The sequence below is a fragment of the Centroberyx affinis genome, unplaced genomic scaffold, assembly GCF_046629955.1.
Source record: "Centroberyx affinis isolate AG114_WGS23_722 - 3 ecotype Tasmania unplaced genomic scaffold, CSIRO-AGI_Caff_v1 ptg002297l_1, whole genome shotgun sequence".
Classification (NCBI taxonomy): domain Eukaryota; kingdom Metazoa; phylum Chordata; class Actinopteri; order Beryciformes; family Berycidae; genus Centroberyx; species Centroberyx affinis.
In genome coordinates this window covers 49,439-62,344 of record NW_027280571.1, presented here as the reverse complement: position 1 = coordinate 62,344, position 12,906 = coordinate 49,439, and the positions used below count along the sequence as shown (strand labels likewise).

At 38.8% G+C, this 12,906-nt stretch overlaps 1 protein-coding gene across 1 annotated transcript in view; it reads right to left on the bottom strand.

Annotated features, from left to right (window-relative positions):
* The window catches only part of eys (eyes shut homolog), a 101,850-nt gene that overhangs the window by 41,134 nt on the left and 47,810 nt on the right, over positions 1–12,906 (bottom strand). Inside the window, exons 16-19 of the mRNA XM_071532976.1 lie at positions 10,524–10,674; positions 10,192–10,304; positions 9,439–9,656; positions 2,604–2,780 (exon numbers count right to left, since the gene is read on the bottom strand). Of these exons, the coding sequence (XP_071389077.1) occupies positions 2,604–2,780; positions 9,439–9,656; positions 10,192–10,304; positions 10,524–10,674 (659 nt within the window). The remainder of the gene's footprint in view (positions 1–2,603; positions 2,781–9,438; positions 9,657–10,191; positions 10,305–10,523; positions 10,675–12,906) is intronic.

Below are 12,906 nucleotides of genomic sequence, written 5' to 3'. Positions count from 1 at the left end.
CATTTACTTTACAGTCAATGCAGTGTCCTGCATCCAGGCGTTGTCACTAATAGAGGATGGTGAGAGCTGGTTGGGAATGGATAAACGGGACAAAGCAGAAGGGGGGATGGGAAATGATAAAATGGCATTGTGTCACAGAAATCATTCTTTTTCATAGACTAATCTATAGAGTAAATCTATGAAGACTTTGACAAGTAGTGACTTGAGATAAACACGGCCAGATAACAGGTGGCAGTAGCGACACACAAGGCAACCAATATGACAGGGTGGAGGTGAAATGACTTTGCTAGCTTGACATCTAGCACAATATAATTCAGTTTTTCACATCACATCTGATAACTCTCTTCAGGCATTTTTCCAATGTGCTGTTCCTCTAGCTCACTCTACTGAGAGGAATATGTTCTATATCTGTCCCAGGTGATGTACAGTTTTTGCCCTTTAAAAGATGCAGAATTATGACTGTTGTATGCACAAAAAATCGATTGGTGGTTAGTTTTTCATTCTAAATGAATCTAGAAATCTTTGCATGATGATACTATAATGAACAAAATTATAATATATAATACAGAAATAAACCTATAATATACAAGTCTGTATTATCACTGCTTTGAAATCCTGACTTGTTGTCTGACTTCTTGTCTGCTATTCACGGTGTTCACACAAAGGCAAAGAGAAGTGAAAATTTGTAATTAGAATACTTGCATTGCTTGAGTGCAACTTGTTTTCATGTGAAGTAAGTAAATGTTAAGTCTTTCATATAAAGCACATGAATTGTGCCACTAGTCAAGGTATCCACTTTGAAAGTAGTGGATAGCTTCTGGGAACAAAAACATTGCTGAAAAATATACACCTTAGTGCCCTACAGTTGTATTCTTTCAGATCAAACACAATGGTGCTATTCAAAAACATTCTAAAGCAAGCATTCATTTACCTAGGGGTAGCTACTGTATTTAAAGCTCTCCTTGTCAATTATTTTGCTTTTCTATTCTAAAATCTATCATGTGGCAGTTCTAAAATTTAAAGATGGTGATCACAATGACAAACCCAAGCAAAAGCGGTAGCCTGCAATTTTCCATTGCTTTCTATGGTTTCAGAATCACTCCCAAGCATCTGGAGTGTTGCAGTGCAGAATTCAGATCGACTTGGACCTAGTTCATCGTCACTGTCCCAGCCTTAGCCTCACTTTCTATGGCAGCATAACCGTTGCTAAGTAGCCTGCTTGCTAGCACCCTGGAATAGCATACCACGCATTTTCAAAGTCTCAATCTTCAATCTAATCAGTGACTGGGGCTATGATAAACAAAGCACTGAGGTGTTATTTCTGCATTATTAAGGATCCTAATAATTTTCTGGAGAAGAACGGCCTGCAGAGAATTCAGAGTGCTTGAACAGGTCAACAGTGCAATCATATAGTTCTGCTTCCCGCTGAAAAATCAAACTAGTTGGTAAAATGTATCCAAATAATTTAATTCCTAACAGAATACACTCGATGATATACTGATGGCAGATGTGTTCAATAACATATACAGCAAAACATAAATATACAAATTAATTTTCTAATATTTAAGATGCAATAAGTAATATTTTTACTGTCCCATAGCACAAAATGACTATAATATATCTGAGGGGTTCGATAGGGTAGTTGATCAATGCCATCAATACCAGTTACTCTTATACCAGTTAAAGCTTTCTGAGCAATAGCATTCTGGGTAATGCTCCATTTTGGTGCTGCTGGATGCTAGTTCGGCATTTGAGATAACTGCTCATGGCATTTTGATAAACAGGCTTCGGCAATGGGCTGGCATATCTGGAACTGCACTTGACTGGTTTTCAGAAAATGTAGCAGAAAATGTTCAGTGTCTATTGGTGAAAATGTTTACTCGTTTTCCTCAATTACATGTGCGGTGCCTCAGGGGTCCATTCTTGGACTTATATTGTTCTCACTTCAGGCTATGTGCTACCCTTGGGTCACATAATACATCCATTTAACATCGCCTTTCATTGTAATGCTGATGACACACAACTTTATCTTTCTGTTAAACCTATTGATTTCAGCAGATTAGCTGTTTTAAATGACTGCCTTGTGGCTATTAAGGATTGGACCTAAGGATCCAAGTGAACTCTGACACCACTGAACTCCTTGTTATTGGCCCTGAAAATACTGCTAGGGAAATCCAGCAGTTTCTTGGTCCATTGGCATCCAATGTTAAATCAGATAAGCTAGTTCAGTCATGCTGTAGGTTATTTATTTATTTATTTTTTAATAGTGGCTATTTTCTTTTCAAGCGCCTCCATGTCATTTTTTCGAATAAGTGCCACTAATACCATGTTTATTTCATGGGGTCGCTTGGAGTTGGTTTGTAGTGTTTTGGCAGAGCGACCAACCAGAAAAGGGTTATACAAAGAGGTGCACCTGTGAGTGGCTATCTCATTTTGGAATGAAACTCCACTTCAAGAAAATAAAAAGATTTGTCAAATGAAAAGGTACTGAACATGATGCACATGATTTCTTATTCAAGCTTCATCTGTACTTTACATAGGCAACATCTGGACTGCCTTCAAATACTAAGCATTTGTGATTAAAAAAAAGAGACTATACTCACTGTAGAGGATGGTACCCTGGGTAGATCTTGTTTTCACTGTTAGATAGAGAGTAACAGAGTTGTCTTTGACAGCAGCAGGTAGATCACTGCTGGCACCATGAGATTGGAGAAAAGATGTAAGGGGCTGCAGCTCCAAATAAGATGTACCATTGAATGATGGGATATATATTGTGGTATCTAGAAAAAAACCCAAAACATATTCATTAGAGGCATTCAGAAGGCTCAGGTACATCAGATTATAGAGCACAACTATAACATTCAATAGAGAAGAATATACTTGCATTTTTAATATTTACAATTACACTTATATCTATGACTAATAAACAAGGTGAGACTTTATATGTAGAAAAAGCATTGCCCTTAAGTGCTGTAGTGTTAAACAGGAGTAGTAGTAAACAGGACAGCAAGAATTGGTCTAATAGTTGATCCTCATTCTTCTTTGCCTTCCCAACGCTGTTAGTTTGCCTGTGAGCCGAGTCAGCAAGGCCCTGTCAGGGATACTGTATGTGCTGCTGTGTTATTTCCCACTGGATGACAAAGGGGAATGACTTTAAGGAGAGGTGGAGGAGGCACCCGCTCAGGTCATCAACTCCACCAGCCAGTAATGATCTGTTGGCTTTTACACAAAGGACACTGTACACCTGGCAGATAGCATGCTGTTGAGGTGCATGTCAGATAATTTAGAGTGGGCCACACCGGCCTCAGCTCAGGGAATTCTAGTTTTTGAGGGACACAGCAGTTTATATTAAGTTCAGAATTCAAATAATTTATGAGAATGTATTTGTGCTTATGTGGAAGGTTCCCAAGACTATATTTAGTATAAGAGGTATATTTAATATGGAAATCCTCTTATAAGTGTGTTCACTTTTATGTAGAAGATGTAGGATCAAAGAGATTTTGAAAGCAGAACACTGTGAATGATGAAGAGGATTTAGAATTGACAAGGAGCAAGAAGAAGAATATTGAGAAATTTGAAGAGATGAGATGTTCAGTCAGTGGCTACATTTACATGTAGGGACATTACTGTTCTTAACTCAAGTTACGTAGCTTTGGGTCGACACATGTAAACGGCATAACTGGGTTAGAATAATCTGGGTAAACTCATACTCTGATCTTATTCCATTCACTTTTGGTTTTCACCATACATGCAAACTCAACTCATACAGCGTTCTGGGTACATTTCAATGTCAAGAAAAACAATGCAAAGATTATTAATAGGATCATCAGTTCTTTCGCATGTATAAGTATCTACTATTACTCAGTCAAAGAGGTAGGGGGTTGCTGGCGGCTGCACCTTTCCATACTTTAGCACAGGTGTACCGTTCCATCTGTGAGCGCGATACTACCAGTGGACAGGAATATTTTGTTAACTGGTTTAATCATGGCAACAGGGATACTGCAGGGTATTAAAGGTGCATGTCAACAGCTTAACCCGAATAAGACCTTAACTAATGTAAATAAAAGGGAAGTTGAATTGCCAGGTTCAACAATAAGGACTGCTCGATGGACCCGGGACCAGGGACACATTGATTTGGGCCAGTTGATTGATCAGTCACTGGGCCAGTGCCCAAAAAAAAGCAGTTTTCCAATCGCACTATTTCTCAAGTGGTTATACACCTGTTATCTTCACCTCTCTGCTCTGCCATTGACCCACTCTCCTCTCTGTTGTTCTTTTTTCTGACCAATCAGATTGGACACCACGTCACAGTTAGTTATGTGGAGTGGGCATTTTTTTTTGGACATTTTGTTTGTTTCTTCTGTTGTGTCCTTGGGCTGAACATGATGAATCAATCCTTTTTCGTTTGCCTACAATTTCTGCGTACAGCAGATTGAGCTGGCTCATTTTTTAAAGGCACCAACAATTACTGCAAACACACACTAGATGCCCACAAAAGCCAGCAAAACCTAGCATGTACTGTACGTTGGCAAAGTAGGAGGCGAACAACCCTTTATTGGGTCCCATTAATGTAAGACGCATGAATAGAGACTCACCAGCCTAAAAAAAATTCCATTCCATTTTTTTCCATGTTACTGCTGACTACATTTACAGAAAAGCTTCTATCAGTTGGTTATGAGGGCTCCTCTATTAAAAGCACCAGGGGCCAATTTATACTTTGGAATTTTAAAGAGTTGATAAAAATCATACATTTCAAATGTATTCACAGTTAATGAATTATTTACTATTTTTTGTATATTTTTCAGTCATTATGTTGTTGTATATTATGAAAATTTTATAGAAATAAATTACTTAAATTTAGGAAAAAATATGTTATTTTCAATTTTGCCTGCTGTGCCAGTGAAAGCATATTAGGGCCAAGTAGAATTATTTCCGTAGTGGTTCCAACCAGTAGTAAAACCTCTTAACACTGAACCCTGAATTGTCTTTGTGCTGTGCGTTCTACATCCTAATGCTCATCCAATATTGGTTATTAGTAGTAGAGTTATTATTTGCAGGTGTGTGTGAAACAAAGAAATAGACACGGTTGGAGAAAAGCATGAAAGTGTGTGAGTGTTCTACGTTCTGAAGAAAAACTACAAGACAGGCTTTATCTTGACTATATCCGCTCTTGAGTGAGACCTTATGAGTGTGCTCCACTTGGGTGCTACAGGTGTAACGGCTATTAGCATTCTAAGCTGAAGTGTAGAGTGTGATATGCAAGGTGTGGAAGACGTTGGAAGATGGGATGGTGATGTGGAAGATTGTAAATTGGAGAAGGAACAGGCAAAGTGTTTGAGTTGTGAAAGGAATCGTGATGCAGATAATCTGAGTTACCTATGTTTTGAAAACAGGTTACACAAATACAGTATGGCATGGAGGATCATAAAGGAGATAAATGGAGCGCGGGATTTGATTTGGATTAATGTTGTGTTTTAACAACAGTTGTTGAAATGATGTAATTGGGACAAAACTGTGTTCCCAACTTCCATTTTATTATTCCACTCGAGCCAACATCTTACATCACAGCTTCAAATATATGAGAAGTAAGGACATAAGGTAATGAGCCGTAGAAGAAGGTCATGATCAATACAGACCAAGTCTGAATAATTTCCTGCCTCGCTGGCTTCTTCTCTCATGCCTACTTCCTTACCTCACAGCCATTTACTCCATAACTAATTTTTGTGATCACTTAGCTTTCAACTGAATGCTTACATACTTGACAGAATGTCTTTGGCAAGGTCTATGACCTACTGTGTCTTCCCTGAAAAGACAATTTATCATAGCTTAGGACTCGAACATGGCCAGATGAACTGGCTTTATCTTGACAAAACCTGTCGCATGGTTGGTTACTTGATATCAAACACTTATTCAACCACTATAGGCACTGGCCTGGATTAAGGCACAACCTACCAGAGCTGTAGCCCCAGGGTCCAAACATTTTAAGAGGCCATGGCTCACGGCTCACGGCTCACTGATGTTGAGTTTCTTATTGATTAGATTTACAAGCAGACCAGATACAGATTGTCTACTAAATCTGACTGAAAAGTAGTCTGACAGTTGCATTGGATTGACAGTGTGTATGTGCAAGGAAAATGCAATATCTTTGAAGTTTCAATCATATTGTGGACAGTTTGGTTACTCTACTCCAGCTGAGGTGTGTAGGCCTACTGTACCTCTTGAAATGAGTATAAATGTGTCCCTCGATTATTAGGCAGCATGTAGCCTATAATTTTAGCTATATAGGGGTGTGTGATGCTTTAAAGGGCCTTGAAATGTTAACAGCCCCATTCCCTACTGTAGTCTTTATCTAGCTCTGACTAGGTAACGAATAAAATGCACTTTTATTACAGTGTTATTTAAAAAACTGCTATTGTTATTTAAAATGCTAATTTCTGTATAGCCTGGGAGACTGCTATAAAGACAGTAAGCTGATACAACCTACATTTACAGTTTATGTACTTGATTATGTATGAGATACAAGTCAAACAGTTTACCATTACAAATTAGGACTTGCATTGCATTGCCTGTTTGAACAATATGAGGCAGCAGAGACACATGGAGGGACATACAGTATATTTCCATTATATACATGTTGCATGACATATTTGAGGCTCAGCATTTCATGTAGGGCACAAACAAGCACACATCATTAGTCACTAGGTAGTATGACATATCCATAATTAACAGAGAGCAGAGGTGACTTGTTTTATTATTATTCTTCTCCTGTGGCTATCACTTAATTCAACAAGAAGTGGGAAGGACACTGTTGTCACCCTGCAAAGATGCCGTAGCAATACACATTCAGAGACTTTGTCAGCATGTAAACAGCCCCTGGTCTCCGTCTGCAGGCTATCAGAACTACTGTTGCAAAGCACATCACTGGATGAGTGCTCATATGAGATTGCACTCTGTTAAACCTGAGAGACTGAACTGCTTTTGAAGAGTACAAATTCCTCCTAACTCAGCAGAACGGACTGTAAATGCCAGTGCTGGTATTTAAAGGAAAGTTTATGAGTGTGATGAGTTAAGGGATAAACAGGAACTCATTTTATGGTCATGGAAGGAAGAAGGGAGAAGGTAAATTCCATGATTTTTTCTCCAATTGATTATGTAAAAAATACAAATTAAAAATGTTTGAATGTCTAGTTATGGGTGTCTATGTCTAGACACCCTGAAGCAATTACCAAATCAACCATAATAAACCATACCAACCATAATATTATTATGCATGCTTTTGTGCATCACATGAATTCCGGCTATAATGCCTCTGTGAGCAATCTGGGTTAATTTCCAATCAGTAACCCTTTAAGATAGACAGACAGCTTGAGAACTGCCTCATGGAAAATATGTCCGCGCAATGATTGTGGTGCTGTGCTCATATGTGCTGATGTTAAAGGGACAATAAACATCTTCCTCTGACACCTGAAAGCTACAGTGGCTTGGTAAAAAAAAAAAATCTCATATGCCTTGTTCTCTACTGGGTGTTTGAAAATTTGCATCTTCATTCTTGGATTCTTGGATTTTGTCATGCCTGTAAGAGGAGGGGGGTGGGGGTGGGGGGGCAGCATTTCCTTGACATTGCATGTGGGTGATCGTATAATGCCTCTCATGGGAAAACAAATGAGAGAGTGAAGCCTGAAAATAGGGGTCCTTGTTGCTTTGTAACAGTGCCTGGAGAGACAAATAACATTTCAGTAGATTGTTTAATCATCTGCAAATTAGCAATTTCGGAACACATTGTAGAGGTGTCAAATAAGGCTGTCGGGTGCACAAACCCTGTTCAAGCCACAGCCTTGTTAACTGCAGTTAACACTATTTTAGAGCTGCATTCTGTCAGATTGTCATGTAAATACAAAATTATTTAAATCATGTACACGGGCTGCACAAGAGAAGATCAATCTGTCTTCCATACTTGAAACCCCAATTTCTGTATGACCATTGACGTGAAATGTTCTCCATGCACACAAAGTACACATGCCATTTGGTGGCTGCTATTATCCAAAGCCCCTTACACAATTCCTGAGTGAATACATTTTAAGCACGAGTGACCCCAATGGGAAATGAACCCCTAACACTGGCAGTGTTAGCGCTATGCTCTACCCATTGAGCTATACAAGACCAGAAGTGTGTTTTACATATTAAAACTATAAGGGAGTATAATGCAACTGGGAAAAACCGGCATCATTGTTGATGCTTGGAAAGGTAACTCTCATAAATTGTTTTTTAATTGAAGCAAATACGCGATGGTGTGATTTATTATTTTCACTGGTAATATGATTTTCATCTTAGCACTGATGTAATTTGATCACTTGTATTTCAGTGATAGATAACTATGCCCATATCCTCCTACAGGGCAAGGAACAGATAAAACAAGCATACATATCACAGCTAATATAGCAATCTAATTAGCTATCTAGCTACCTATTTACTCCATGTTGGAAAATCAGTCATACAGCTAGAGAGCAGGTGAGTGAACATGGTTATCAACATCTGACTTGTCCCTCAGCTGTAAGCACGTCAGCTTGCCTTATCAAGCACACATGTAAGCAAAGCATAATTCACACTACTACCCAGTCTTATCGCTGCTGTCTCTGACAGAAACTGGCTAAAACAGTCAGAGCATGTATGGTAAGTTAGGGAAGAAAGGTACATATTACATGAAATTCAGACCAAGTACATTTTTATATTTAAGACTTGTTGACATTAGGAACCAGCAATGGAGGGGAAAAAAAAAAAAAAATAATAATAAAAAAGACTATTAGCACAGTCAAAGGGTAGACCATTCTCAGTACACTTAATAGAGTACTTTGTAGCATGGCTGATAAAAATGCACGGCCACTTGCAATGTGAAGTTGTCAGTACTCAAAAGGTACACTGCACGTCTCAGACTTGAGTAGAAATCTGGGAGGAAAAAACTCTTTAGTATGTATGTCTAGTGTTTATGTCTCCTTAGCATTAGTTTCTGATTGGCTGGTACAAAATAAATATTTTTGGTGGGGACAGGGATGAGCGCTTCAGCTGAATGTTGAGCAAGTGCGGCAAGGTCACATTCTCATTCACAATGAATGGTGAAGGTGAAACATGGATACACAGTGATGGTTCAAGCTGCTTATATGGATCTTTCATTTCATTAATCATATCCTGAATAATTTACATCACTCAAAATTCCTAATGCAGCTGACTCCATTCTCCCTCATAGTGAAACCTATTACCCAGAGAGGCTCAGCATATATTAACCACCATAATTTGTTGGCTGGCTCTTGATGATACCACTGTGGAGGTCACAGTACAGTAGTTTTTAAAGAAAAATAATTTACTCCTGAAAGCTCTTCACTGACGAAAAAAACAGAAAACTGGGATACACTGTCAGCTAAAAACACACATTTCCAAACCTACCTTTCTCACAGAAAGTTCCAGTAAAGTGAAGTGGGCAATCACAGGAGAGCAGAGCTCCGCTGGGCAACTGCAGCTGATGACATGTTCCACCATTGCGGCAAAGACCATCATGGCAGACTACTACTGATGTGTTCACTCTCTCCATGGTGGCCGACTGAGTTGTTAAACTCAAGGAACTTGTTGTGGAGGCCTCCATCGCATATGGATGCAAAGTATATCTGTAAGAAACGGTCACAAGATTTGATTTTTGAGGTCAATATATTGTTTAAATGGACAGAATAACAATGTTCAATTAGCATATATTATTTACAACCTCCAAATACACAACAACATAAATTCATGGTTTAACATACATTCCCTTGGCAGAAAAATCTCAAGATATGAACTGGTGAGAGTAAGGACAAAAAAAATTAAAACTTTCCTGTAACAAACTAATTAGATGCAAGGTAGTAGTACAGTTTATCAGTTTCTTACAGTGCAATCCCAGGGAGAAAATTGAATTGTAATTGTTGATGGGCATCATAATCAATAGTCTCAATCTTTTGTGGTCACCATGACAGACAAGATTTGACTACTTTTGTCACCCTAAATTGTGACAAAAAATGGCCTTTGGGCATTTCTGTGCATGTGACAAGGATGAAATAATACTTAAAAGGGGAAATAATACTGTACAAAAAGTGAAAAGGGGTGAAAATGGGTTCAAAAGAGGAACATATTACGAAGCAAATGACTGTTAGAATCCAAAAACTTTACCTGCACTGGTCTACGTTGCTGCTGGTGATGGCATTGGATGTGTAGAAGCTCCTCAGTTTATTAATTTCAATTATCTCAATACAACCAGTATAGTTGTGGAAAGGCTTAGCTCCCTATGGGGAAAAACAATTCATTTTTTAGACCCTTACTTTGAGATATGACCCAAGACCCATCTCTGAAAAATTGTTTATCATGGTTTTATACCATATTTTATCATTTTTTAATACAATATAATCTTGGAAATATTATACACGTTACATACTTTCACCATCCTACGATATCAGTAGATTGATAATCTAGAGAAACCACATTGGCTTGTTATACAAACTCACCTGACTGGGCAGATATCGTAGTGGCAGACCACCTATGAAGACATGGTTTGTTCTTTGTATCATGAGTCCTGACCAGTAATTACTTGCTGTACTTTTGATTTTATCATAGCCAGGAACAGTTACCTCCGCTTCACATGGGGTAAGGTGTTGCCTATGAGAGAAGAACATTGTCAAATCTACAACACAAATACAGATTCTCATATTTTCTATCCTAAGTCAACTGTTTTAAAGCTGTCATGCCCTCTGATGTTACCGGCTCTATGCATTACTCTAACATAGCATATAGGGGTAGTTGTTGGATATTGTTGTTGCTACAGGGTGACCAGAATAAGTATGAGGCATGAGGAGGCACCTATTCTCCTATTCCTAGTTTTACCGAAGTGAACGTGTTGTCTCTCTCTGTTCTCTCTCATTTTAGTAACCTGTAACAATGTAACAGACAAAAAAAAAAATGTGACTCCAGAATGCTTCAAAGATCCACACATTTCAAACCGGTACAACAAGACCATGCACCCACATGTTACAGAGGTGTTTTGTGGCCTTGGAAGCAATCAAGATGGTTTAAAGCCACAATCTGCGATCAATGTTGAGAGCAAGTCTCTTGTGGCTGAGCAAAGAATTACAACAACACAATTGTTTTGTTTGGCTGTTTGCTCTGAGGTCCCTCCCCCCCTCCTTCCCCCCTACTCTACTGTATACAAGTTCTAACAGCAGAAGGTCTTGGCTTAGTGACAGGATGTCAGGACAGGCAGCTATGTAATATTATTTTCACTGTCATAACCAAATGATGCCACAATTCATTTTTAATCTTAGAAGGGGTTCCCATGGCATCAACAATTTTGGAACAATTTAGGATTTTTTACTAGAGTCATTTTTCTCTGCCATAGACATATACTAGCTAGCTTGCTACCAAGGCTGTAATGTTCTCTTATTACAAGCTAGTTACATGTGTGTGTGCCGTTATATTATGCGTCCACTGGCGAATATGAATTGAAAGTGTGCAAGATGCCATACTTTCCACTAGTAGCTACAGACTGCATGAGCTGTTTCCAAGTCTCCTCACCAGCACTCGCTCCTCACCCCTCCCCTCAGCTACTGCGAAAGACGCACCCCAATGTATACAAAATAAAAACAGAGACAGCTGGAGCGACAACTGGGGGGCTGTACGGCGATCGCAGATTGGGCCTGTAATTAAATCTAATTTTCAACTTGTTCAAGAAATAGCAATTCACATATCAAGTATCTATTGACATATAATGACTTGTTGAACATTATCCAAGGTTTTGTGAAGATGGTAAAGATAATTTTAAGAATTATGATGAAACTAGATATGTTAATTAGTGAAAAGTGGAAAATAAATAGCTTTTGATATGCAAGAAGTTGGTGTTTTACAGCTGAAAATATTTTACAACTGTAAAAATTAGAGATAACTAATAATACAAAATTATTAATCTTATATCCGTTTTAACATACAATTTAAAAATTACATGTGTGTTCTGCTATATACCATAAAACCTTGGTTGGGTGAAGTTGTCTAAAAGGTAGAGAGAAATAGAGAATACTGAGATACAAAAAACTGTTTTCATTTCATTTGATACATGCAATGAATCACAATTTCAACTATGTATTTTTCTGAGGGGCTCGGATCAAAAAGGTTCCACTGTTGTTTTTTTTGTTGTTTCTTTTCACTAGGTATCTTATGCACCTTTGAAGAACTATTTTGGAGCCACCCCACAGCCATTCATAGATTTCAAAAACTAATTCTCCACTTTGAAACAACGGGGGAGAGCAGATAATTACCTAAGTGCAGATTCTGGACTAACTATCTGCAGCTTGAGGGCACTCAGGCCACAGATGCACAGTCTCCTCTCCAGTGTCTCCTGATACCCCTTGTTCCCCGAGTGGAAGTTAGGAGGTTCAGGAAGCAATCTAGTCTGATTTGTTAAGCCTGTACTTTGCAGGCTGTTGCATATGCTGGCTAAACACTTGGGGCACCAACTCCAAGCTCCATAAGTCCTTCCTCCAGAGCCAGTGTGGAGAAGCGGTTAATTTAGAAGCAGTCTGCCAGAGCGGCCTGGCCAGCAGCCAGAGGGCACTGTGCTCACTGTCCTTGAGAAGTCGGCCCCAGTGGATTTCTATTTAACATATTGAAAAGCGTCTTTGACGGGAAGATATATTAAAAGTCTATAATGAGTTAGGCAGTGACGTTGAGGATGGCCATGGTGTTGTAGCTCTGGGTCAAATCAGACAAAGATGGACGGACTCGGCCATCAGACAATTACGAAGAATTTGCTTTGTGACACGAGGAACCATTTTTCTATACTCCCAACCCTCTAGTTATGACAGCTCTCTCTCTCTCGCCATGTCTCTTGGGGCTGATGTA